The 26,898-nt window shown below is 62.7% G+C and overlaps 1 protein-coding gene across 1 annotated transcript in view; it reads left to right on the forward strand.

Moving 5' to 3' along the window:
* The window catches only part of PEPD (peptidase D), an 84,535-nt gene extending 57,730 nt beyond the window's left edge, over nt 1-26,805 (forward strand). The window contains exons 10-15 of the mRNA XM_056136099.1: nt 11,798-11,866; nt 12,700-12,777; nt 19,921-20,069; nt 23,928-24,112; nt 25,909-26,100; nt 26,364-26,805. Of these exons, the coding sequence (XP_055992074.1) occupies nt 11,798-11,866; nt 12,700-12,777; nt 19,921-20,069; nt 23,928-24,112; nt 25,909-26,100; nt 26,364-26,480 (790 nt within the window). The 3' untranslated portion in view covers nt 26,481-26,805. The remainder of the gene's footprint in view (nt 1-11,797; nt 11,867-12,699; nt 12,778-19,920; nt 20,070-23,927; nt 24,113-25,908; nt 26,101-26,363) is intronic.
* The last annotated feature ends 93 nt before the right edge of the window (nt 26,806-26,898 follow it).

The raw sequence follows: 26,898 nt of genomic DNA on the forward strand, positions 1-26,898 counted from the left end.
CACCCCTGGGACACGGGGACCCGTGTGCAGGGTGGGCTTGGAGGGATGCCGAGCTCTGGCGAGTAGCTTCCTCTTCTCGGAAAGCACATTTTCCAAATGGAGAGCGTCTTCCTCCGTGAAGGGCCGTGGGGTCGACCTGTGGTGAAACGCAGCGTAAGCTGAGCGGGGAGATGTGGGGGAGGCGGGGGTGGTCAGAGGCTCCACAGCTGCTGGGGGTAAGTGGATGTGCTCTGGAGGTCTCCAGCAGGCAGGCCGACTGACCATGACCTGTGGGGCTCACGGGAGGCGGAGCTTTCTCCCACGTGCATGAGGGCAGAAGCGCCCCTAGAGTGCTCTGCCACCTCCTGGTGAGAGCCTGGACACCTGGTGGACACTTCCGGTGCTTCCTGGGGCTTTGGGGTTTTTTTCTCCATGGACACCTGGCACCGGGAGCAGCTCTGCTCTCTCCGTGGGCTGGGCAGGCCCTTCCCCATGTCCTGGGGCGAGCAGTGGGGCTCCCGCCCCATCCCGGGTAACTGTGTTCGTTCCCGCTTCTCTCTGCCTGTTGGGGGCAGAGCTGCGAGGCTGAAGTGGTGGCGTGGGTGTTTTCTCTGGCATCTCTGTCCTCAGCACAGGCTGTCATCGGGACAGTCGGGGTCGATGTTAACAGTCTGCATGAGTTCCTCGCCCTTCATTCACTATCCCAGAGCGGGCAAGGGGTGCCCCAGCCGATTCAGCGTCTCCTGGGTCATGCGGGCCCTTCACACTGTGCACACCTGCGCTGCAGCCGCTGTCCCCATGGCTCTGGCCTCTGCAGGGTCCCGTGGCAGACTTTGGCACTGCTCCTTCTGCAGGGGTTGTGAACACCTGTGCACCGAGCTTGTCCACATGGCCACTGTTAACCTCTGGGTCTAATAAGGAGTAAGAAGGCAGTGAGGGTCCCGGCTCGTATATTGACAGGGAAGTCATTGGGTGTCCTGCCTTTCCCCCCCTGGGTGACGGGGTCCAGGCTGCTCCTACTGCCCAGACACTCTGGCCTCCGAGATGGAAGGGAGAGAGCAGGGGGAGGGGGAGGCTGAGGTTCCCTTCGCTGCCTGGTGGGCGGCGCCCACAGCCCACTCAGTCCTGAGCTTCCAGCTTGGCTGACCAAAGGTGGCTGAAAAATGGGCGCAGGAAGTGGGAAGGGAGCACCCCCACCAGGCCCGTGCCCTGGGCTAGGAGAAGGGACCATTCGGCCAGGCCCGCACTCTGGGTTAGGGTGAGGGGCGCCCAGCCAGGCCCCGTACCCAGGACCTGCCAGCCCTGCATCCCAGGTTGCCCCAGGCCGGTGGAGCGTGTGCGCATTTCTTGATGCCCTGTTCTATTCTGTCCTGAGCTTCTGGCCTGCATGGACTTGCAGCCCTGCACCCTGCTTTATCTCCTTAGTTGCCCCCAAGGCAGGAATCCCCAGGGCCCATTGAGGTGACGGGTGGGGTGGGGGGAGGGAAGAAAGAGAAAGGGGCCAGGGGTCTACCTATAAAGGACTTTCAATGGTAATGGGAGAGCGATGATGTAGAACCCCAGTCCGACCACCTGGGGGGGTGGGAGCTGGTGAAAGGCAGGAGTGGATGGGGGGTGGGAGGATGGGCCACAGTCCTGGGCAGGGGACCTGTGGGGGTGACCACATCAGTGCCAAGGCTGGAAGGGAGCGGTGGATGGTGTGGGGCAGCCTCTCCCGTAATCCAGCCAGCACTGGGCCAGCGCTGCCCCCGAGGGTGGCCCCTCCTCTTCTCATGAGTTTTTTTTTTAATTTTTTTGAGCTTTCTGAGTTTGGGGGAGGTGGGTGAGGGTGATGTATGCGGTTGTCCCGGCGAGAGGCACCCAAGTGTGTGCTGTGGGCGGTGGGTGGGGACTGCACAGGGAAGGGCTGAGCTGGGTCCTCACTCCCAAACCGGGCGTCCAGCTGGAGCCTGTGTGTGTGGGGGGGGGGGTGGGGCTGGACCACAGTGCGCCATCACCTCCTGGCAGCGTGCGGGCGCCTCCCCCGTGCCTGGCTCACCGCCTGCAGCTCCCGCCTTCCCACCTCTGAGAAACGGATGTCTAACTCTGCATCAATAGGCAGGGAATAATTAAAACATAATTAAAAGCATGAATTCTTCTAATTATTGGCTTTATATAATGTGTATTTAAAAACAAGACATCTGTTAAGGTTTACTTTGGAGTCTGTCCGGAAACCAAGAGAGCGGGGGGGAGGGGTGGAGCATTTTAATTAAAAATGGATTATTTAGGAAACAGTTTAATCACCCCGTCATCAGAGGACCAAGACCTTATTAATTAGCTATTGATAAATAGGTCCAAGTTCATCCCAAATCCCATCCGTGAGGGCTGGGGGAGTATCTCGGGGTCCCACGTGTCTGGGATCTGAACATGCCTGCTCTCCTCCCCCCCGGAGCACAGGGCAGCTCCTGTTTGTGGGGGCTCCCTGTTCTGCCGCCCCCCCCGGCAGCACCCCCTCCTTTTAGGGGTGCCCCGTCTCCAGGGCTGGGGGAGCACACCCCCCCATTGACCATCACGCGGATAAAGACTCGAATGTCACTTCTGCAACTGTGGTGAAGATGACATTTGGAGGTGGGGAGTTCAGGAAAGTGGGGGGGTCATTGTTAGCCAGCCCCATCCCAGGTGGGGTGTCAGGGACCCCCTCTGATGAAAATTTGGCCTTCTGGGTTTGGCGGCTCCTGAGATCTTGGGGAGACGCCCCTCACCCAGTTTTGATTGGGGATCTCCCCATGACTTTTTCCTGCTTCTCCTTCCTGAGGGTGGCTGGGGACGTGGGCTTTGGCGACACTGGCCCCCCTGGTCCCCGCAGCACAGGAGAGGTCCGGGACCCCCAGGGACTATCTGGCGAGGTCCCAGTGGCCACTGGATTGAGTCAAAGGATTGGGCACAGGGCTGCCCGATTAGGCCGGACTGTGGAGCCTGTGGGCACGGGGAGGGTGAGGGCTTGAGGGTCGGCCCAGGAAGCACAGAGTCAGCCTCTGGGCCAAGGAGGGAAGCTGGTGGCAGCACCAGGGCCCGCTGGCTCTGGGGCTTCCTTTGCCCCACAATGGGGTGGCCTGGAGGCCCTGTCCCAGCTGCATGGGGGGAGAGTGGGATCCGCTCCCCACTGTGGGTAGGTGGCTCCAGGTTTGGGTCTTCCCCTGTGGGTGGGAGGCGAGAGGGCAGCTGCGGAGGCCCAGGGTTTGCCAGCCCGGGTTGTGGTAAGGGGGGACTGACCAGGCCTAGTTCGGGCTACTGGGAACATTGCATCGCCGGCACTTGGCAGCTACTTAGGGTCCGAGGCCCTCAGCTTGGCTGGAGCGACCCCTTGGCTCCTCGCTTGGATGCTTTGGGGTCCCTACTAGCTGTTCCACAGAATCGGGTCAGGGTGTAGGAAGAATCGGGGTACTTCTATACCAGAGTCTCTAAACCCCTTGCCTGCTCATCGCCCATCCCCCCTACACACACACCGTAGTGTTTAATTGAATATTTATAATTTTATCTTTAGTTTTTTGTTCTTTTTTTTTTGCGGGGTGGGGGGGGCAGGGGAGGTCACACCTGGTGATGCTCAGGGGTTACTCCTGGCTCTGCACTCAGGAATTACTCCTGGCGGTGCTCAGGAGACCATATGGGATACTGGGGATTAAACGCTGGTCGGTCGCATGCAAGGCAAATGCCTGCCACACTGTGCAGTTTTTCATTCTTTTTGATTTGGGGGGCTCCACGCAGCAGCGCTCAGGGGGTGCCGGCTTATTGCTTGGGCGTCACTACAGCTGGTGCTGGGGACCATGAGGTGCTGGGAATCGAACCATGCATGCCCGTGAGCCCGCTTTGCTCTCACTGGTGCCTTCAGTTTGTTTCCGAAGAAAACATCTGTCCTGAGTGTGGGAGCGAGAGGCCCCTGCAGATGAAGGCACAGCTGGAAGCTGAGACCCGGGTCCAGGAAAGGGGCTTGCAGGGGTGCCCCCTAGTGGCATCTCTGGGAAGGCCCTTACCAATCTCTGGCTGCCTGATTCCCGCGGTTGTGTGGTTAGAAGGAGAGTGAGTGAGGCCAGGAAAGGCCGCATTGTGGGTGTTCGTGATGCCGGTGGGTGGTGTGGGCTCAGCTGTGACCCGGTACGGGGCAGGGAGCAGCTGTGTTCCTGGGAGGCTCTCCCAGGACTCCTCTCTTGCTCAGCTCTGGAGTTCCTACCTGGGCTGGGGGCTGAGGGCTCCTGCCCCGGTCACTCGGCCCTTCTTGGGGGCTGTCCACAAAGCAGATGCTGGAGAAACCCAGCTGCTCACCCCCCAGACTGCGACCAAGACCACTAGCTAATGCCCTCAAACAGAAAGCCCTTAAAGGATCAATACGCCAAAGATGAACGTTCAATTTTCTAAAAAATAAATAGCTCATTCAGAAAGGAAGAAATATGAGGGAATAAACATAGACGCATGTTCAGACTTGCCAGTTAATCAATGAAACAAGGAAATACGGTTTTGTTTTGCCAACCAGACTCACAGTCTGGTGGGTAAACAGGCCCTGCAGTTTCCAGAAAGTTTGGGGAGTATCCAGGGGTGGGTTTGGCAGACACCCAGACACGGGCACGGGATTTCAGGATCGAATGCGCAGCGATCCTTCTCCTGGGGATTTGGCCCCAACACAGCCAAGGGACGTCTGACCAGGGGGTGTCTGTCAGAGCACAGGAGCCGAAGCAATCCAGATACCGGGCAGCATGAAATTAGTTAGATAAACGATGGCCTGCGGTGCTGCTAATGCAACCATTTACCTGTTCAGACACTCAACAAAAATGGATGGAAGACTTCCTGTGTGCCAGGCACCATTCTAGACTCTGGGTAGGCTACAGTGAACAGAAAAGAGAAAACTCCAGCCTGAAGGGTGGTGAGGGAGGACAGATGGACAGATGTTGGATGGATGGATAGGTGGATAGATGCAAGGATATAGCAGATAGATGGATCTGTAGATGGATGGGTGGATATATGGGTGGATGGTATAGCGATGGATGGACGGACGGATGGATAGATATATTGATGGCTTGATGGATAGATGAATGGATGGATATATGGATGGACAGATGGCTTTATAGATGTATAGGCAGATAAAAGTGGGTATATGGATGGATGGATGGATGAACACATGGATCGATCAATGGATGGGTAGATGGATGGGTGGGTGGATATATGGATGAATGGACAGATGGACAGATAGAGAAATGGACAGATAGGTGGATAGATGGATGGATATAGTAGATAGATGGATATATAGATGGATGGGTGGATATGTGGGTGGATGGTATAGCGATGGATGGATGGATATGTTGATGGCTTGATGGATAGATTAATAGATGGACGGATGGCTATATAGATGTATAGGCAGATGAATGTGGGTATATGGATGGAAGGATATATCGATGGATGGATAGATACGTGTATATGCCAATGGATGGGTGGATAGATGGGTGGGTGGATAGATGGATGGGTGGATGGATGGATGGACGGACGGACAGATGGACAGATGGGTGGATGGTGGGCATGTGGATGGATAGCTGGATTGGATCAGTTGAGGTGGGATGGAAGGAAGGTTGGCGCTTGGTGAGAGAGAGATGATCCATTAGATGTGGGAGCTCATCTTGACTCAGGACTGATGTCTCCAAGGAGAGGCTGGAGGAAAGATCTGCAGTAGGAAAGAATAGTTCTGAACCCCTGGGACAGACACTGCAGGCAGAGAGAGGGGCTCACCAGGTAGCCAGGGGTGGGGGGGGGGGGGCGCTGAGCCCAGTGGTCAGCAGAGGGCAGGACAGACCAAGGAGGCCAGGGTGAACGGGAGACAAGCTTCCCCCCGAGGAAGCGAGGGTGGCCTCGAGGAGTTCCTAGAGCCCCTCTACAGGGCCCCGTGGGGGTCTCCCACCAGGAGATAAGGTGGGGCCTGCCCCAGGGAAAGTGCAGTATTCCTGGGGACACAGTGACTGCAAAAAACAGAAAGCATTTCATACACTGCACCAACAAGAGAATCAAGTCGGGCGGGGGGCTGGGGGGTGGCTCTCAGCAGGAGGGCAGACCCGTCTGTTCTCGCAGGGGTGCCCCATGTGCACGGGTTTGGTGTGGGCGCGGAGCCTGGTCTGTGAAGCGGATGTTTAACATTCAACCTTATGTGTTCTGGTGGGGACCTACCCACACAGCCACACCCACACACGCATTAAGTGGAATCCCACACACACATTATTGTTAAAGTGGGGAGAACCCCGCCCCTCCCCAAGCAGCAACTCCAATCCTAGCTCCTTGCTCCATGGACTTGGATTTTTTGGGTCACACCCGGCGATGCTCAGGGTTACTCCTGGCTCTGCACTCAGGAATTACTCCTGGTGGTGCCAGAGATCGAACCCAGGTTGGCCACATGCAAGGCGAACACCCTCCCTTGCTGTACCTTCGCTCCAGCCCTGCTCCAGGGAGATGCTTGTGCACTCTGCGGAGTGGGGGTGGCGGGGGGGTCTGCGGGTTGTGCACCAGCACCCCCTTTCCTGCAGTGGTCTCGAGTCCACAGCTCTGGGCCTCTCGCCGGGCCCCGCGGAGACCAAGGCGTGTTTCCGCCCCTCACTGATAATGAGGAGCTCAGAAACGCAGCCTAATCAAGCATGTCCAGAATAAAGGGGAGTATTTGTTAATTGAATGTCATGTTATGTCCTCAGTTGTGCTTTATACAAGATAGGCAATTTAGAATTCCCAATTATCCAATTAAAATGCTAATTATCTCCTACCTTGATAAGGCTGCTCCCAGGGGACAGCACGGCCTCTCGGTGCCCCTCCCTTCCCACCGCCGCCGCCGATGCCGCCCTTGCCCACCCCTCCCCAGGCCTCTGCTTCCCAGGGGTCACTCCGGAGGCACCGGTGTGGGCAGCCCACGAGCAGAGCCCGGCCTGCTGCGGGCTGCCCCTCCCCACCTGGGCTTCTGGCCCAGTGGGTTACCGACAGCTCCCCCATCTGTCCCCACACTCACCCCGCCATACCCTGCCACATGCTGGCAGGCCCCCTGTGATAGGAGCCCCCTCCCCTGCCCCGTCTTGGGGATCCAGGTATTCTCAGGACCTGGGTGGGCTCAGGTCTGTGTGCGCCTGAGCCCCCACTCACCCTCTGTTCCACAGCTGCAACCCAGAGTGTCAGGAGTGGCCAGGGCAGGGGACAGGTGCAAGCCTGGCTTCGTCCTCTGGCCATGTGGCCTGAGGTGTCCGTGGCCACATGCCCTCTGGCCAGGCGGGCTGGGCCTGCAGGGGGTCCTGGCGAGGCTTGGCACAGGTGTGGGGTCTTGGTGGTGATTTGGGCTGTGCTGAGCCGCATGTGAGCACAGTGTCCTGATAATGCGCCGCTAGGGAGCCCCAGGCTTCAACCCTGCTCTTCCCACTGTCGGGCGGCAGGGTCGCCACTTGCTGGTTTAGAACATCAGCAGAGAAGCCAGAGAGTTAGTACAGTGGGTAGGGCTCTTGCCTTGCACGTGGCCAACTCGGATTTGACCCCTGGCATTTCCATATGGGTCCCCTGAGCACTGTCAGGAGTGATTCCTGAGTGCAGAGGCAGGAGTAAACCCTGAGCAAGATTGGATGTGGCTCAAAAACCAAAAAATGCAAAAAACAACACACACACACACACACACACACACACACACACACACACACACGCAGCCAGGCTAGGTAGGCTCTGGCTCTCTGACTTGTCTTACCGGGGGTCGTGGGGTAGGAGGGACCGAGTGTGCCTCCAGCCCCCCTCCCCATTTCACTTCTCAGTAGGCCCACAGGGACCCCAGTCACAGGAGCTAGGGGTCGTCCAGGAGTTCGGGCCAAGCCCCAGGCAGCCCCAAGCCCAGGGGCCAGCCCAGCATGCCACAGTTAGGGGGTGTTCTTGCCAGCCGCCCCCCCCCCCCCCACTACCCTCCCACAGAAACGACTGGAACAATATCCAGCTTCCTCCGGGAATTCAAGGGTCGTCAGAGGTGCACTCCCAGCTCCCAGGGAAGCTGTCCGACGGCCATGTCGACCCCCCAGCTCCCCACGTCAGGGTCCGAGGCTCTCGGCTCTGTCCCCTCCCAGGGACCCCTCCCCACAGGCAGCATTTTTCTTCCTCTGAAAAGAATGTTCCTTGAGTAAATGGATAGATCAAAAGGCTCGGAGCGTTCATTACATAATTACGGTCATTTTCGCCCAGGAAAGAAAATAGTGAGTAATCAGATCACTGCGTTCAAAGTAATCACGGCTGTGGCCGCCGCACAGGGCACAATGTTTGGCCCCAAGCATCTCGTGCGCCCCTGCCTTGCCTGCTCTCGTCACACCCCAGCCCTGCTGGGTTCCTCGAAGGCTTCTCAGTCATTGTTGGGGTGGGGGGAGGGGGTGCTAGGCAGCTTGTACAGAAGCACACCCTGAGAGGGTGTGCGTGGGTGTGTGCATGAGGGGGTTTGTGTGTGTGTGTGTGTGTGTGTGTGTGTGTGTATGTGTGTGTGTGCGTGTGTGATCATGGCCTGTTCATTTCAGGAGAGAGGAGGGATGGAGGTTTCCTGGGTGTGTATGTGAGGGGGGGTGGGTGGGGGTCCAGCCCAGGCTGTGTGTGTGAGCACACACCTATATGTGCAGCCTTTTTCCTGAGGGCAGGTTAGTTGTGTGTGGGCGTGCACGTATACACGTATAGGTGTGTGCTTGTGTGTTAGTATATATGTGTGCATGCGTGTGTGTGCATGTGTGTGTGCATGTGTGCGTTTGTGCACGCATATAGCTGGAACCTAGGCCCGAGGGCACCCAGAGAGTGGTTGGCCCGGGTGTGAGTGTGTCCAGGGGCTCCCAGCAGCTGTCCGGAGGCCTCTGCGTGATGGCAGCATCCCATGGGTGGCTGCGTGTCTGGAATGCATCACTGCAGAGCTGGCACGGTCTATGGGAGATTCCACGGCCCCATTTCACATACGCGGAAATGGAGGCACAGAGAGACTGAACTGCTGGTTGCAATGAATAGTGAACAGCGCCCCCCCCGCCCCGGGGGAGTGCATTGTGAGTCTACAGCCCTGAAAGGGGGGGAGAGGGGACAGTCCCAAGGGACCTGCCCAGGGTCACCCTGTCTGTGGTGTCCCCTTTCAGGTCAGCCTCTTGGTGCTGCCTGCACCCTGCCCTCTCTCCTCCTCACACATGTGAGGAGAACATGTGGAGAGGCCTGAGAAGGGCGTGCTCGGGTGCCTTTTCGGACCCCTGACCCCACGCTGCTGTCCCTTGCTGCCGCCCATCAAATGTCCCGCCTGCGGGGGCAGGGGCTGGCTGTGTGCTCCAGCCACTCCCCGGGCTGCATCTGCGTGCCCCAGGGAGGCCCAGGGTGGCCTCCCGACCGCAGGAGACGCCATTCCCGCATGGTGGCCTTGGCACCCGCCGTCCCGGCTCCATCCGTCACCTGCCGGCAGAGACAGATGTGCCTGCCTGCAGCCACGGCCGCCGCTGCTCCACCAGCTCGTGGCTCCCGGCACGGGCCCTCCCGGCCTCTGCGAGGCTCTCAGTCATGCCTGGCACAGCGCACTTCCCGGCCTGTTGGCTTGGTGGAGATTTATGGGCCAGCATGGCAGAGGGACGGCGCTGTGGGGAGGGGCTTCGAGGGGCCTCTGCTCGGGCAGCTTGAGGCTGGTGCCCACCAGGTGGGCGGGCTTCTGTCTCCCCGTGCAGGTGAGGGAAGGGCCCCTGCAGGGACAGAGGCTTCAGTTCATTCTTGGCTGGGACTCCACCTGGCCCCGGGAAGCTCTGCCTGCCCCTAGCCCTGAGGGCCCTCAGGAGTTCCCAGATACCCTCAGGGCGCACCCGCAGCCCTGGCCCACCCACCGCCCTGACCTGTGCCCACAGGGCCCCCCAGGCTGGCAGCTCTCCCTCCCTTCAGACCTGCCACACCCATCTGAGTGTTGAGCTTCCAGCCGCAGTCAGCTTTTTTTTTTTTTCTTTTTTGGTCATACCCAAAAAAGCGATGCACAGGGGTTACTCCTGGCTCTGCACTCAGGAATTACTCCTGGCGGTGCTCGGGGGACCATAAGGGATGCTGGGAATTGAACCTGGGTTGGCCGCGTGGAAGGCAGACACCCTACCCACTGTGCTATCACTCCAGCCCCTCGATCCATGTCTTTTGGGGGCCCTGGATGGTGGTGGGTGTGACCAGTGGTGGGGTGGGGGCGGGTCCCTCAGCCGCCCCGTTGGCTGTTTCCCTGCCAGGGTCCAGATGGGCCTTTGCTCTGTGCCCTCCTGGCTGGCGAGGCCTGAGGGCTGCCGACTGGAACCGGGCAGGCTCATGGCCGCCCACACCACGCCCCTTGGAACTCAGAACCGCGTCCAAGTGCCAGTCCCTGACCTCCAGCCCCGCGCCTGAGTGCGGCCAGCGCCTGGACCGAGTCCTGGGCAGCAGGGAGCCGAGGACGTGGCCCCACGTGGCCTCCAGCACTGGCTTTTCTCCACCTGGGCATCAGGAAGGCTTGTTTCCTGCAGAGCTTGGGGCTTGACTCCACTAGAAAGGGCTTCACCCCTTGGAGCGTGTCTCCCGGCCTCGTACTCCTTTCTCACAGGGTGGACGGGGTGTCCACTGGGTGGGCATAGATGTTGGGGGTCCCCGTTGTATGATTGAGTCGGGTGGCCTTGAGGTGGTGGTGTTGTGTGAGAACCTTCCTCATGAGCAAGCCGGTACGGTGAAGCTGGGTTTCTGGAGCCGGCCCTGGGTGGAGGGTCCCCAGTGCCCAGCCCGCGTCCCCACCTCGTTTTGCTCACCCCCTCTCACCCCTCCACGCCCGCCTGGATTCCTGTGCGGTCTGAGGCCCCTCTTCCTCCCAGCAGGGCCTGCGTGTCCCGAACCCCCAGGGACAGGGAGGTGGCGGAGTCTTCCCCCTCCCCCGTGGGCTTGCCATCCTGGTATCTGGGCCACGGGGAGCAGAGGGGACCGGTAGCCATGCTCAGACTGTGACCTTAACTGGCAGGGGTGCAGGGGAGGAGGGCAGCCACCCACGTATCCACAAGAACTGGGACCCTTCCCCGGCCTGGCCGCCCTGAGCCCCCTGCAAGTGCCTGGTCCCCCCACCCCCCACCCCGTGAGGGTCCGAGAGAAGGTGGAGCAGCACGCGTAGTCCCCCCACGGCTGCGTCCCTCGGTCCCCTGGGTGGTCAGCCTGACCTGGTGTCCAGCCCACAGGGCCGTGCCTAGTGCAGCCTCTGGACATAGCTGGGGGCCACCTTGGTGTTCAGAGAAGTGGCCTCAGGCCCGGGTGCTGGGAGGAGAGGTGGGACCCCCAGCCTGTGGCTCAGAGGGCAGGGGTCAGGGCAGACCCAACACGGGGTTGGCAGAGTTGCGGTCTGTGGTGTTCAGACCGTGGGGAGCCCTGGGAGGGGTGTGCCCAATCTCCTGGAGTTCCTGGTCCCCCCCCCTCAGGGGCGCACATGGGCACAGGGTTCCTTCTCTCAAGTGAGGAGGGGAAGCGGGGCCACCCCTGGGCGCTGCCCCCCACCCTCTGGACACACCCCAACACAGTGTCCCCTCTCCCCGCCATGCTCCCCCGGGAGGGTTCCGTGACTCTTGTGTCCCCCTGACTGAGGGTCCAGCCCCTTCTGGCAGGGGAGGGGTGAGGGATGGGGCACTGGCCTGGGGGGTCCTGGTGGGGCTGCCTCCATCTCACACGTGCCGGGCTTCCCCTCCTCGGGGCCTGGGACGCGGTCAAGGGGGCAAGGGGGCAGCCCCTGTCCAGCTGGGCGGCCCTGGCCACACCCTGACACCTGTCATTCCCCTACCTCGTCCCTTCACTGACTCTTGTCTCTTCCCTGCAGCCTCTTCGAGCATTACTGCTACTCCCGGGGCGGCATGCGCCACAGTTCCTACACATGCATCTGCGGCAGGTAAGGAGCTCTGGGAACCTGGTCGTGACCTCGGGGTGCGGGGTCTGGGCCAGGTGGGGGGAGCGGGGGGGGGGGGAAACACGTGTGCTCGGGGCATGCCGGGATAGGGTGGGACTCCGATTGTCGGCGACGTGCTGTGGGGAGCACAAGGCAAACTGGGCGGGACGTGTGTCTGGTCTTGCCCCCTCATCCTCCGGCCTGGACCCCCCTCATCCCCTGCCCCCCTGCCCTCAGCTGTGCCCCCAGACCCCGAGGGTCTGGCCGCCGCCAGCCTGACCGGAGCAGACGGCCCTGCTGGTCTGCATATCCCGGCACATGAATAATACATGTGAACGCCTCAGTCCTTGGAAACGCTCTTCTCTGGTGGGAAGAGAGAAAAATCATTATTTCTACTTTTATGATTCCTGAGACTCCCGAATGGGGTCATAAATATTACACCCAGGTGGGTTTTGTTTTTTTTCTTTTTCTCCTTTGGACAGACTTAAAAGTCCTTTTTTTTTTTTTTTTCCCTTAAAGGCGTCGCTCATTAGGGCAGCCCTGGCATGGAGGAGCCCATTGCTGCCACCGGCTCCGTGCAGGAGGCTCTGGTGGCCGCTCGGTGACCCCGCCCCTCCAGCGCCCAGGACGGGCGACTCCCTGTCCCCTCGCCTCAGACCCTTCTCATTCTTTTCACTGCTGTTGAGGGGCCGTGTTAGGGGTGGAGCCCAGGCCTCACACTTGGTGGGGGGGCCGCGTTCTGCGTCAGAGCCAGACCTCGGCAGCAACTGCTCAGGCCTCTGGGGGCAGTGGGGGGGCTTATGCTGGGCCCTGACCCCCCATCCTATGTCTGGCAGCGGTGAGAACTCGGCAGTGCTGCATTACGGGCATGCCGGCGCTCCCAACGACAGGACCATCCGGGACGGAGACATGTGGTGAGTGAGGGGGTCCTGGGTGGGTAGGGCTTCACGCTGCACCCTGAGATGCCCACGGGCAACCCCCCCACCTTCAGCTGAGGAAGCGCCAAATGCCAGGGGTTACTCTCCGGGGAGGGCAGCGATGGCCCTCGCCACGTTCATGCTTTTCGAGGAAACCGGAGATCAGCCGCACAGCTAAGCGCCGCCACCGCAGCAGGCCTGGGGGTCAGTGGCCGTTGGCTGTCAGGCCCCTCTGGCCCAAGGGTATGCTCTGGTCCCACGGCTGAACCCCATTTTTGGGAGCCAGGGCCATGCCAGAGGCCCATTGTGTGCCCACCGGCGGGTGTGAGCTGAAATGCCATAGTCCAGTTTCAGGGTCCCTGCCGCTCGCTGCCAGCCGCCACCCTCCCTGGCCACGGGGTCAGCGGCGGGAGCAGCTGGTGGGGTTCAGACCCCCTGTTGGCAGCTTAGCCTTCTGGGAGGAAACGGAGCCGCTTCGTGGCCCCTGAGCCTCGGTGGTCTCTGGTGTTCACGGAGACAGTGCCCTCCACTTGGGACTGCAGGGTGGGAGCACGGGGGTGCATGGTGCCCCCCCATACACACATATGCGCGCGTGCTGGCCCTGGGTGGGAGGGGCAGGGGCCCTCTGGAGCGTGGCGTCTGACCTGCTTGAGGGACACTGGTCAGCCCCCACATCCCAGCACCTGAGATGCTGAGCCGGAAGGGCTGGGGAAAATGAGGGCAGGCTGGGAGGCAGCCCCAGGCCAGGGCGGTCGCCAGGAGAGACCCCCCCAGCCTCTGTGGGGACTGCACGCTGGAATGTACCCATGGGTGCATCCATTCTGGCTGGGCAGGAGGGCCCAGGAACTCCATCGCTGGGCTAGCTGCGTGGCCCAGCTCAACCAGCGACCCCCGGCTCCCTGGGCATCCAGCAGGCCTTGGGGGAGAGGCCGCTTCACGTCGTCCGAGCTTGTCCCTGGGCAGGACCTGGTGGGCCAGAGCAGAGCCTCCTCGGGCCTCCACGTGACTCAGCGCTCAGCCCCGGCCCTCCTGGGCTGCGTGGGCACCTGCGGCTCTCGGGGTGCAGCTGAGCACCAGGAGCCATCCGGGATCTCCCCCCTGCCCCCCACTGATGTTCCCACCAGGCCCAAATCGGTGATTTTCCTGTGCTAGTGCTCACCTTGAACTGGAGCCAGTCGGATAATTACGAGTTTATTATAGTCCATTTATTATGCAGTATTTAGAACAACATGTTTCGTTGATCACTGTGACTGCCAGGCTGCTGGCAGCATTCATAATCCATTGTTTTATTGGAATTGATCCGCCGGGCGCCCACTGTGTTGTTCGGCAAATAGTAAATCACTCTGTGATCCCAGCATAAAGCCGCGGCGCTGTCGCTAGGTAGGAAGCCAGGACAGGGGCGTCATGGGGGCTCCGCACGCTGCCCCCGCATGCTCCTGGCACTGCCAGTGCCTCGTGTCTGGGCCAGGGCGCCACTCCTGAGCGCAGCCCCGTCCCCGTCGCGTGTGTGTGTGTGTGTATGTGCGCGCGCGTGCATGTGTGTGCGTGTGTATGTGCATATTCATGTGCGTGCGTGTGCACGTTCATGTGCACGTGTGTGTGCACGTGCATGTATGTATATGCATTTATTTATGTGTGTGTACATATGTGTGCATGTGTGTTCACATGTGTGTATATGTGTGCATGTGTGCGTTCGTGTGTGTGTGTGTGTGTGTGTGTGGTGGGAGAGGGGGGATGAGAATGGGGCATGCAGTGGATATGGGTCCCCTTCCCACACCCACACGCCTGCAGGGAGGCAAGCAGGGACACCCAGTTCAGGTCCCTGCCACTGTCCCCCCGCAGGTCTCAGTCCCTGGGACAAGAGCAGCTGGGTAGGGGCTTGGGGGTGACGGGCAGATCGGGCAGCACAGAGCCATGGCCCGGCCCAGCTCCCGACCTGGAGGTGAGGGTGGCCTCTGCTCTGGCACGGGCTGCCTGCTGTGTTTTGCTTTCAGCCCTAGGTGCCCCCCACTCTTTTGTCCCACCCACTGAGGTCTCCTGGGGGCTGGGCCGTGGTAGGGCCCCGCTGACTGTGGTGCTGCTGGTTCTGACTCGGGGAGGGTGGGGTGCCGGTGCCCAAGAGCTGAGGAGTTCCTCTCCCCCTTCCGGCTCCTCAGGCCGCCCCCTCCTACGGCCCCTGGTCGTCCCCCCCACCCCCCCCCCCCCCGCTCGCCCAGGGACTGGCCTGCAGGCATCAGCACAGCCCTGTCCCCCTTGTGCCCTGGTGAGTCACCGTCCAGGGGTGCGGTGGGCGGCTCTGCTCTCTGTTCTCAGGCACTGCACGGGCTCCCAAGAGCCTCTCGAGGAGGCCAGTGAGCCTCTCCCCTGCCTGGCCAACCTGTCCAAGGGCTGTGAGCCCAGGTGTGCCTGGCCCTGGGGTGTGAGCCCAGGTGTGCCCCTGGGCTCCTTGTGCAGAAGCAGCCGGGAGGCTGCAGAGCCAGAGCTTCCCACTAGGGGGCACCCATGGTCGGGTTCCCATTCGTGGGCAGCCCCGGAGGCCTCCTGTTCCTCCCCCCATTCACCCCTGCTAACACCCCCGCTCCCCATTCCCCACCTGTCTGGAAAACCTGTCCTGCCCCTCCGCCCACCCCCACCGGCGCATCAGCTGGCAGAGGGCGTGGCTGGAGAGGTGGTCTGTGGCCCCTCTCAGAGCCCCCTAGAGCCGGGTCTGAGTCCCGCCTGTGGAGCCCCGTGGCTGGTGAGAGAATCAGGCCCTCCTGGCACTGGCCAGTAGAGGGCAGCGTTGTCCCAGGACTGGACACGGGAAGGGGTGCGTGGGAGGGGGCTGCGGCCCATTGAGGGGACCAGACCCCAGGCTGGCTGAGCAGCCCCTGTGTGGGGCAGGGCGCGTCCTCTCCTGCCCCTCTGTGCCAGCAGGGGTTTCCCGAACCCAGAGAAACCTGGGACAGCCTGGGGAGCCCCGAGGGCTACCATGGCAAGGCACGCCTGAGGCATGTGCCCAGGGCATAGTTCATGCTGCCCCTGCCCGCCTTCTCCTCCTGCTCCTCCTCCTGCTCCTCCTCTTGCTCCTTTTCCTCCTTCTCCTGCTCCTGCTCCTCCTCGTCTTCCTCCTCCTCCTGCTCTGCCTCCCCTTACCACATGATTTCTCCCCTGCCCCCTTCCCCAGCCACCAGATGAGCCCCCTCCCCCCAGATCCCTCTACCCTGTCGGGTCACCATCAGATACTCCCCCACACACACACACACACACACCTCTGCTGGCTTGGGTGCCTGCTACCTCCCCAGGCCTCCAGCAACCTCTGGTGTCGCCCGGGACCCACAGGCTGAACAGTGCTCACCCCATCCTGCCGACGACTGCTTGGCCTCATGCCCATGTGCCACCTGTGTGTGGTGAGCCCACAGAGCCCCTTCCTCTTGGACCTGCTGCTGTGGGGGCTTCTCAGGGTGCGTGTCGGGGTCTGAGATGCAGCTCAGAGGGAACCCTGGTTCCATTCCTGGTGTACCACCACCTCCCTCAAAAAAAAGAATCAGTGCAAGTGTCACCCCCTAAACCACCTTGCCCCCATTTGTTTCCTTCAGAGAGGACATGCCTTGGGGACATGTCCACCCTCCAGGGCAAGAGCACCTCCAAAGTCCAAAGGCCAGGGCCAGGCTCAGCCTCCAGCATGCCTCTGGGCAGGGGTTCCTGCACCCCCACCCCCACTTTGTTTGCTGTCCCTTCTACATCCTTGGGCCCCACCCAGCCCTGTGGGCTTCACCAGACATGGCTGGGTGCTGGCCAGACAGCCCGGGCGACCACAGACGCCGCGGCCCCGCTCCGCTGTCCAGGGGGAAGCACGTGCTGGACGCCTGACGCCTGCTCGGGCTGCCCTGGGCTGTTCTGCGGGAACTGCCCCCGGGGTGTGACCTGTGGTCTGGGTGACTGTCCAGTCTGCCTCAGTCCCCTCTGCTGTGTCCCAGGGTGGGGGGCTGGGGGGGGGCCCAGAGGCCTGAGGGAGAAGGCCACTTAGTGTGCCTGTGACACAGAGGGGCCCCTGACTCCCCAAGGGGTGGCCGTTGCCCCACAGTCTCCCTGGTTCTCTGCCCTACCCAGAGCAGACGGCGGGCACCTTCGGGTCTCTACTTGTGGCCAGTTTGGGGTCCGGGCCGCCCCACTGCAGCCCCAGCGCCAGGCTGCACACCCCAAGAGCAGAACACACACCGTGCGTTGCCCAAACTCTTACTGAGCAGCCGAGTACTGGCCCTCCAGGGGGGTCACGGGCAGGACTGGGGGGCCCTGGATGGCAGGTTCCCAGGGCCTCGAGTTGCCGGGAGGAGCAGAGGGGACACAGCCCAGAAATAGAAGCGTGGGACACGGGCGGGGGCACGCAGGCACGGGCGGCAGCATCCCCCCAGATGGCTTCCATTAGCGCTCACGTCCACTTGGCCAGAGCACGGAGCTCCTGGTAGGTGTCTCCCCCCGCCCCCCCACCCCTGCACCAGGGTCGGGGTGGGAGTGGGGTGGAGTGGGGTGGGGGGACGGGAACCGGCGTCCTTGGCCAAGCCAGAGGATGGCGGGGTTCTCGGGTGTCTGTCGGCACTCGGCGGAGGGCTGAGGGGGACCCCGCGGGGTCGGGCGGGGATGATTTATGAAGGACGTGGCTGTCGTCCCTGGATTCCAGGACGACTCGAAAGTGAGTCACGTACGCGAGTCCCAACTCCGGGGGGATTGAGCGGAGGAGCCGAGAGAGGGGGAACCGAGAGCAACGAAAATAGCCCGGCCCTGCGCTTCCTTCTCCACGGGCAGACGGTGGCCGAAAGGAGAAGCGGCCCGTATGGGAAGGCGCCCGGCCAGCACCCCGAGAGTCGGGCCCCACAGCCATCGGGGTGCCCTGGCTGGTCTCCCCCAGCCTTCCCGGCTGGCAGCTCGTTTCCTTTGAGAGCTGCGTGTCCCCCCCCCCCCCCCAACACACACACCCCAGAACTCTGCCTGGGGAGCTGCTCCAGGTTCTCTGATGTGGCGGCTGAGAATCTGCCCCCTGGTGCCCAGCCCACGCCCCGCGCCTGCTGTTCTGCATCAAAAGACCGCAGCCCATTGTCCCTCTGTTGCCTCAGAGGAGCCCGGATGAACCGCCCCGGCCCCCGCCGACACTGGCCCAGGGCCCCTGGAGGACAGAGGTCCCCCTGCGCGAGGCCAGCACGTCTGTCTCTGTGTTCTCAGCGACAGCCACGCGGGGGACAGGGAGGGGGAGAGCTGGGATGGGAGGCCCCACCTCCCGCTGGGCGCTGCTCAGCTTAGGGGCCCCTGGGCCCTTCCCATCCCCGGCCTCCTTCCTGGGTGTGGCTGCCCAGGTTTCTCGTGCCCCACCCCGGCCTCCACCCATGCAGGGTGAGGCCCCTCCTGAGGCTCTGACTCTGCCCCCTCCTTTCCCCACCACCCCCCACCCCATCCCTGTGCTGCTGGGGCTCCCCTGTGTCCCTGAGGGTCACCTGATGTTTATGGTGTTTTGCAATCAGAAGACGACAGGAGATTAGAAGGTGCCCGGCTGGGACTTTGGATTCGGCAGGTTTTTCCATGGAGAAGTCTGTTCCCGTGGAGCACCAGCGGCAGCCCCCGCAACGCACACAGACACACACACAGACACAGAGACACATACGCGCAACACATGCACCCTGGCGTGTTCTCCCCAGGGCTCAGCGGCAGCCCCCCCCTGCCACACACACACACGCACACACACACCATACAGAGACACACACGCGCATGCACACCACACAGACACATGCATACACATGCACGCACACACAGATACACAAACACACACACACACACGCGCGCACACACACACGCATGCGCGTGCGGGTTCTCCCCAGGGCTCAGCTTTCCTGGGGCTTTCCGGGCTGTGGACAGACGGAGGCCCCCACCCCGTGGGAAGCTGGGGGAGGAGGCGGCACCAGGTTCCAGTCAGTCCCCGGAGATCCACTCCCATCCCCCGCCCCACCTCTGTGCTCCCTTGCCACCGCCCCCCTCACCGGCCCAGAGGCCTCCAGTTGGTTCTGTCCCTCAGCGGTCCCACTGCTTGACTCCGGAGGAGCTGGGCTGCTCACGTGATCCCCTTTATCTGCCCCCCCCCCACCCCAAGGTGGACACATGCGTCACAGCCCTGCCCATCCCACTGCACACACACACCCCCTCCGATCAGGGCCTTTTGGGGTTGTTTTAATTGAATCACTGAGAGATACACAATTACCAAGCTGTTCATGATTGGATTTCAGTCATACAATGTTCCAACACCCATCCCCCTTCACCAGTGTGATTTTCCCACCACCAGTGGTCCCCAGTTTCCCTCCCCTCTCTCCCAGCCCCACCACTCACTATAGCAGGCACTTCTTTCTCTCTCTGTCTCTTTCTCTCTCTGTCTCTCTTTCTCTTTCCTTTTGGGCCTTATGGTTTGCAGCCTAGATAATGAAAAGTTACCAATTATCAGGTATATCCCTTTACCTACTTTCAACACTCAGTTCCTGTCCAAAATGATCATTTCCAACTATTCTTGTCATGTTGGTCCCTTCTCGACCCGGGGCCTTTTTTGGGGGTACCCAGAGGAAAGGCTGGGCCAGGCCCCTCCGGACAGGCAGGCATGTCTGACTGCCCAAGTGCCCTGCCAGCTCTGCTCTCCTCACCCACCCAGCGGGGGACCGTGCTGCCCAGTCACTCCCTCCACCCCATTCTGACTGTCACCTGGAGACTCCCCAAAGGGGCTGTGTGTCCACGGCTGTGTGTATACGTGAGCATGGCTGTGTTTCCACTGACGCTGGGCCACCCACTGGGCATGGCTGGGTGGGGGGTGGCTTATTAAAAGACTGGTGAGGTCCTGGGCACAGCGCTGGTTTTCCAAGTGAGCCCCTGGCCTCCGTCTGTCCTGCAGAGTCGGCCTGTCCTGCAGAGTCGGCGGAAGCCAAGGAGGGTGTGGGGGTCAGAGGGTCAGAGGTCAGCCTTCCTGCCTAGCTTACCCCGGAGTCAGAGTCTCCCAGGACGGCTTCCAGAGAGGAGAGGAGACCCCCCCACAAGCCTTGCCTCTGGAAGTGACCGTGGCGGGTGGCCGGAAGTCACAGCTGCGGGGAGGGTGGGGTGAGCACGGGCCCAGCTGTTACCTCTCTCCCACAGCCTCTTCGACATGGGCGGGGAATACTACTGCTTCGCTTCCGACATCACCTGCTCCTTCCCCGCCAACGGCAAGTTCACCGAAGACCAGAAGGCCGTGTACGAGGCTGTGCTGCGGAGCTGCCGCGCGGTCATGAGCTCGATGAAGCCGGGTAAGAGCAGCCACCCGGCCAGGGGGGGGCCCTAGGGTACTGCCCCCCCCCCTCCAGCACTCCAGGGGCCTGGGGCAGGTGGGAGGGAACACCTGGCGTCAGGGCTGAGGACGGGCCGGACTCGAGCTCACCCCCTGGTTCCAGCCCCAGCGGCCACACGGCATGACAGCCTTTATATGTTCAAGGCGAGGAAAACCCCCTCGTCAAAGACCAGGACATGGCCTTGTGTGGGCCCCGCGCCCTGGTGGTCCCTGGGGTGATCCGCCCTCTCTGTGGTCCGGCCGGTGGTGCTGTGTGAGGGTCTGTGGGCAGCTGAGTCTTCAGAGGAGACAAGTGGTGGTCAGGATGGCTCCCGCCAGCCCCGAGAAGCAAAGGGGGTGTGTGAGGGAGAGGCCGGGGGAGTGGATAGGACCAAAGCAGCCGCAAAGGCCAAGGTCAGCGGGTTAGAAGGCAGAGCGGCCCGTGAGCCTGTCTGTCGAAGGGCCAAGGAGGACAGAGACTTGCGGGGGCTTGTCCTCCCTTGCAAGGGAGGAATGGACGGATGGATGGACAGGGTGGGCAGGAAACGCGTCTCCTACTGCTGGGAAGGCCTGACCCCACCGAGGAGGCCCCTGCGAATCTGAACACCAGGACCAAGGGTGGGGAACGGCACGTATCTCCCATGCGACAGGGCCCCCCCCCCCCACACACACACACACACCGCCTAGGCTGCAGGGAAGCCCACCCCCAGGGGCCCTGCTAATTCCGGTGGCTGAAGCAGAGGGCCTCGCGGGCAGAGCCCCAAGCAAGGTCGAGGGGTGCTGCTTCCCTGCTGACCACAGGGGTGCAGAGTCAGGCTGAGCAGCTGCTGGCCGGGCCGGGAGGTGGCCGGGACTGGACGGAGAATGTCATGAAGTCATGGGAGAGGCTCCAGGAAGCGGCCCATCCCTGAGACAGCCACAGGGGACACTGTTCAAGGCCCAGGTGAGGGCTGGGAAGGACCCTGAGAAGCTGGGCCGCCCGTGCCCTGTGTACCCCAGACTGGTCTGGGGCCCTTTCCAGCTTTGCTCCGTCCCTGGCTGGGGCAGGCCCGGGTTCCCCTGGCTCTGGGAGACAGAGGTACAGCCCCAGGAGTAGAAGCCAGGTGTGGAAGGTGGGCTCGGGGGACACTGACCATGTGCTGGCTGCATGGACCAGAGCCGACCTCTGGCCTCCTGCCCTCTCGGCGCTCTCTGCCAAGGTCAGGGGAGACCTGGGACCCCTGCCCCAACGCTGCCCCCCAGAGCCTTCTGAGATAGGATGCACCTCATTTGGGAGGGCTGGAGGATGCGGTTCCCGCTCAGCCCCCCCGGCTCCCTGGTTCCAGACAACAATGACAGGGATGGACCCTGCTTGGGTCCCGGGGGTGACCCCAGCCACCAGCCCAGCAGGCTTCTGGCCTACTAGGTGTGGCTTGTGGGGGACGGGACGGGTGCAGAAGATGGTCCTGGGCCCTAGATGCCCCCCAGTTCCAGGTGGTGGGCTTCGCACAGGGCCCTCCTCTGCCCTCCCTGCAGAGAGCAGGGTGTTGGAATGGGAGGGCAGATACACCTTCTCCTGTGCCCCACCACAGCCTAGGCTGCAGGGAAGCCCAGGAGGCTGCCTGCCCCCTCAGATCTGTGGTGCCCACAGGCACAGTGCTAGCCTGCTGCAGTCAGGGAGGGCTTCCTGGAGAAAGCTTCAACACCGAGGCCACCGGGGAAATGGGAGCAAGTCTGGGGAGGCCAGGGGACAGTCCTGGGCGGCACCAGGGCCACTCATGTTGGTCTTGGAGTGAGTGAGGAACACGGGGCTCTGACCTTAGGCTGAGACCAGCCTTGCGAGCACCATGCTGCAGAGACGGCTCAGGGTCCAGGCCCCGGGGAGCTGTCATTCGTGAAGCGCCCGGGCCCGGCTTCCCGGAGGAGGGGACAAGTCTGACGCTGGCGAGGAAGCTGCGAGGCTGATGGTGCCAGCCTCTCGCGTGCTCCCCGTATGGTACCCCCAGTCAGAGTGAGCTTGGGGGGGGGACGCTGGTGGCTTCTGGCTGTGCTGAGCTGGAGGGCAGGGCGTGGTGCCCCGGTGCCAGCCGCCAGCTGCCCCCGGGGACAGTGACCTTCACACAGTGAAGGGCCCCTGCCCGGCCCGGGAGTGTCGTAACCACCATCCGGGCCAGCGGCCGGGGCCAAATTGCCGGAGGTTTAATCACTGTCACAACCCTAACCACACACAGGCAGAGAGACTCCCACTCCCAGCCAAGAGGGCTGTGCGCAAGGCCCTCCCCGCGGGCGCAGGCCAGGAGGACTGGAGGCGCCGCGGGGACCCCGCGAGGGGCCGAGCTGCCAGCACGCAGCATGATTTATACCTGATTCCCACCCTCTGCGGAGAGACCGCAGCCCCGCGTGGCAGCTGGCCAGGCCTGAAGTCAGGCTGCGCTTCCCGGGGCTCCCCGTCGGCGCCGGGAAAGGCCCCTGCCGAAGGGCCAGGGGTGGGCTGGGGCGGCAGCCACCACCCAGGAGGCCCTTCCCCGTCCCAGGCTCCGGGGCTCCCGGGCGGGCCTGCGGACTGGCGGGGCGTGCCTGCACCCCCCTGATCCCAGCCTCCTCTGGCAGCTCTGGGGGAGTAGAGGGCCTGGGTGGGCAGCCGTGGGACCTTTCTCCGGCCCCTGAGGCTGAGCCGCAAACACCAGGCCCCATGCGTGGTGCTGACGACAGTCTGTGGGCACCAGCGGTGTGGCCCCTGGACACAGGCGGCCTCTGGGTTGGGGCAGTGCCAGGATCCCATCCTTGGCCCCGCGTTGTAGGGCACCGTCCTACGGCCGGGCAGCACCCCCAGCCTGGTCTCCATCCCCAGGGGTGCAGGTGGGGCCCAGCCGGCTGTCTCTGCGGCCCACGAACTGCTCCTGGCCTGGGTCGTGGGAGTCCAGGCTGGATGGGCTCAGTGTCTTCTGCAGCCCAGTGACCGCAGCTGCTGCCTCTGGTGCCCAACAGGGTGCCCCTCGCCCCCACCTGCCCTGAGCTCAGACCTGGCGGCCCTGCCCTCGCCCACTGCAGGGAGGCCCATGAGAGCCAGGGTCACACCCATGTCCAGGGAGTGGTAGGGACTAGAGGATGGTTGGAGGGTTGGGTGGGGGGAGGGGGTCCTGCCCAAATAGCCCTGGTGGGATGCCAGGTCTCGGGCCTTGTCAGGTGCACCCAGGTCAGGGTAGAGCCCCCTCCCGGGGCTGGGGTGGGCTGTGTCAGTGTCTGTGGGGCGGGGCCCAGGCGGAAATGCCCGCAGAGAGCCAGGACACGAAGGGCGGCTCCCCCTGAGCCCCCAAGCCTCACGCAGGGAGCCTTCCTGCCCAAAAACTACCTGGGGCAGCCCCCACCCCCATGACCCTTGCCCCGGAAACACAGGGCAAAGCTGACTGACTAGCTGGAGTTGGGGCCTCAGCACCACCACGGACCCCTGCCAGTGAGATGAGGCCATGCCAGCCGCACCTCCACCCCAGAAACCTTTGCTCCCCAACAGCTCTCAGGGTGACTCAGCCTGTCCCCGGGACATGGAGGGGCTGACCGCCCTCTGCCCGCCCCGGCTCCCCTGGCCCCACAGCTCGAGGCGACATCTGGCCCTGGTCCCAGCCCCGTCCCTGGATCATTCTGGCAGTCCCACACCCACATCCAGGGCCAGGGGCCTCGTTCCTGCTGCCACCCCTGGGCCTCCTCGGGCTCCCCTCCCCCGCCACCCCCCCAAGCCAGGCAGCTGGGGTGGACACAGCAGGGGCGGGTCCTCCCAGGAAAGGGCATTCGAGAGCTCTGGGCTTTGGGGGAGCCGGCCGGCGCCCCGGCTCACTTAACGGCCACCTCCCTCCCGACACAGGCGTCTGGTGGCCTGACATGCATCGCCTGGCCGACCGCATCCACCTGGAGGAGCTGACCCGCATCGGCGTTCTCACCGGCAGCGTAGACGCCATGGTGCAGGCCCACCTGGGAGCTGTGTTCATGCCCCACGGGCTTGGCCACTTCCTGGGCATCGACGTGCACGACGTGGGCGGCTACCCCGAGGTCATTATTGGGGATGCCCCCGCCGCCCGACTGTCCCTGGCCCCTGTCTCTGGACTGCCATGGGCGCGGGGAGCCGGTTGGGCTCTCGAGGGACAGGGTGGGGGAGGCCGGGGAGTAGGGTGCCTCTGATCGGTCCTGCCCCGGCCACAGGATGCCCCGCAGTCCGAGTTAGACTGGGCGTTTATGGGAGGTGGCAGCTGCCAGTGCGACAGAGTGAGGGTCCCCGCGGGGAGCCCTGGGGCTGGTCCTGCATAAGCACGTCCTCTGGCCGCGCCAGCTGTTGACGTCGTGTGCCTCCCCACCGTCTGCCAAGCCCAGCGCCCGCCGGGCCCCTGGCACCCTTCGCAGGGAAGGAGGTGCACATGGGCTTTCTTGAGACCACCCAGAGGGGCTTGGCACCTCTGAGCCCCGTGGCGGGCAGGTGGCTGCAGCCTCGGCCTTGGTGGGCGGGAGAGCGCGGCCCTGCCCCCTGGCCTGGAGCCCACGGCACGGGGGCTGATTAGGCAACGGGGCACACCCCAGGGCCCACCAGCCACTTGGCCCGGCCCGGCCCACTGGCTGCAGGGTATTTTGAAAGCACCAAGAATGATTGGGGAGGTGGGGGGTGGGGGGCGGGGGGGCGGCAGGGATTGCTCAAGAGATGCATTATTATTCAATTATTTTTTTTCCCTCAAGTGTAAACAGTTAAATTTGGAGAAACAAAATCAGTTTTAATTTCCTAATTCCTATCCATCACACTGTGCGGGGAGCCAAGAGCAGGGCCTTCCAGACATTGTTAACTGAAGACCATTATTCATGAGTCGCCAAAGCGCCGTTTTTTTTTTTTTCCACCAGAGAAAATTGGCAGCAAACTGTTTTCATCTTTTCCAGTAAGCAGCCCTTTGTGCTCCGAGTCTATTCTTCTGACAGTTAAACATTGTGGAAAAAAATATGGCTTTTCCTATAAAAAGTCATTTGTTTTACTTCAGGCCCACAGACACATCTGGGTTGCCTCTGCCCAGAGGTGGGCAGAGCCAAGACCCATCGGCCCCCACGCCCCGCCGCACAGGGGCTGGCACGGACTGCTGCCCCCCTGCCCACAGGGAGCTTGAGGCCCATGGGCCAGGGGCTGAGCCTCCCCTCCTCATGGGGCCGCTGTCCTCTGTTTGTTGGTAACCCAACGGTGCCAGGGGCCAGCTGCAGCCAAACCCCTTCAGGTCCCCACAGCTGGGTCGGAGTAGAGGTCCCGCCCACTGTCTTCTGGAAGGAAACCTGTCTCCGCCCCCTTCCTTGCACCTAGCACGTGATCATTGCCTTGGCGAGGGGCCGGGCACCAGGCAGGGCACCCGCTCAGATGACGCCCCCAGTGCTCACAAGCCCCTGCTTCACGTGAGCGCACGGACTGTGGAGGCAGGCAAGGAACCCACGTCCTCCGCCCTGCCACCCAGCCCTACCGCCCCCCCCACCCACACACGGTGCTGCCCCTTCCGGTACCTGACATGAAGCGCTATCAAAGTCTGATGTGCTTGGCCAACCATCAGGAGTGCCAGCTGCAATGGCGGGCAGAGCTGCGGGCAACCTCTGTCCCCTCCCTGCCACTGTCCCCTCACTCCCTAGTTGCTGTGGGCCATGCCTGTGGGACAGGTCCGGGCTGTGTGCACCGTCCCCTCCTGTGTCCAGTGCAGGTCCCCGGAGGCCCTGCAGGCAGTTCTGAGAGTAGCACGGGGCAGGGACACGTGCCCACGGCAAGAGCTGGGGCCACCAGCTGGGAGGAGTACAGGAGGGCCCCCTTTCTCACGGCTCCTGCCCCCACCCAGGGCGTGGAGCGCATTAACGAGCCAGGTCTGCGGAGCCTGCGCACGGCGCGGCGCCTGGAGGCGGGCATGGTGCTCACGGTGGAGCCCGGCATCTACTTCATCGACCACCTCCTGGACGAGGCCCTGGCTGACCCGGCCCGCGCCTGCTTCTTCAACCGGGATGTCCTGCAGCGTTTCCGGGGCTTCGGCGGGGTGAGTGCCTGCGGGGGGACACCAGCCTGCCAGCCTCAGGCCCTCCTGCTCTAGGAACCCCCAGCCTGGGAAGGTGGCAAGGGGACGGGAGGGGGCCCACATGGGTGACCCCAGGGAAGAACCGCCAGAGCCTGGGACTGCCCCTTCTGCCATGGGGAGCACTCCCCACACCCAGAAGGGTCCTCGGGCTCAGGAGTGGGGGGTGGCCTGGGACCGGGAGAATCCCAGCTCACCACTAACGCGTGCCTTTCCCCATGACGCAGGTCCGGATCGAGGAGGACGTGGCGGTGACGGCCACTGGCTCGGAGCTGCTGACATGCGTGCCCCGCACGGTGGAGGAGATTGAGGCTTGCATGGCCGGCCGCGACAAGACCCAGTAGGGCTGCCGCTGCAGTGCCCAGCGCCAGGAGCCCGCCCGGGGCCACGGCCCTCCCCAAGGGCAGCCGCTGATGGGCGTCCCCGGAGGCCACGGTGCTCGGGAGGGCAGACCAGAGGGCGCGGCGCCTGCCCTTCCTCTGTGCTTGCTTCGCGTTGACTGACAAACCACCTTCCAAAATGCTCCTTGACTAGCTGCAATGTGTCTCTGATCATTTATAATCTCAGGCTCAAGGAAGGTGCCTTCCCAGTAAATTCTCTCAAAAAACTCTTTTTTCTCAATCCATCCACAGAGTGGAATTTGCAATAAAATTTTCTGATGATGATGCAGCCCGGGTACAGCTCCCATTCTCTGGCCTGTGGGGATCTGAGTCTTTCCGGGAGGGTGGCAGGGTGCCCTGCCCTGCCCTTCACTGTGGTTCT

This window comes from Sorex fumeus, unplaced genomic scaffold, assembly GCF_029834395.1.
Source record: "Sorex fumeus unplaced genomic scaffold, SorFum_2.1 ptg000122l, whole genome shotgun sequence".
NCBI lineage: Eukaryota > Metazoa > Chordata > Mammalia > Eulipotyphla > Soricidae > Sorex > Sorex fumeus.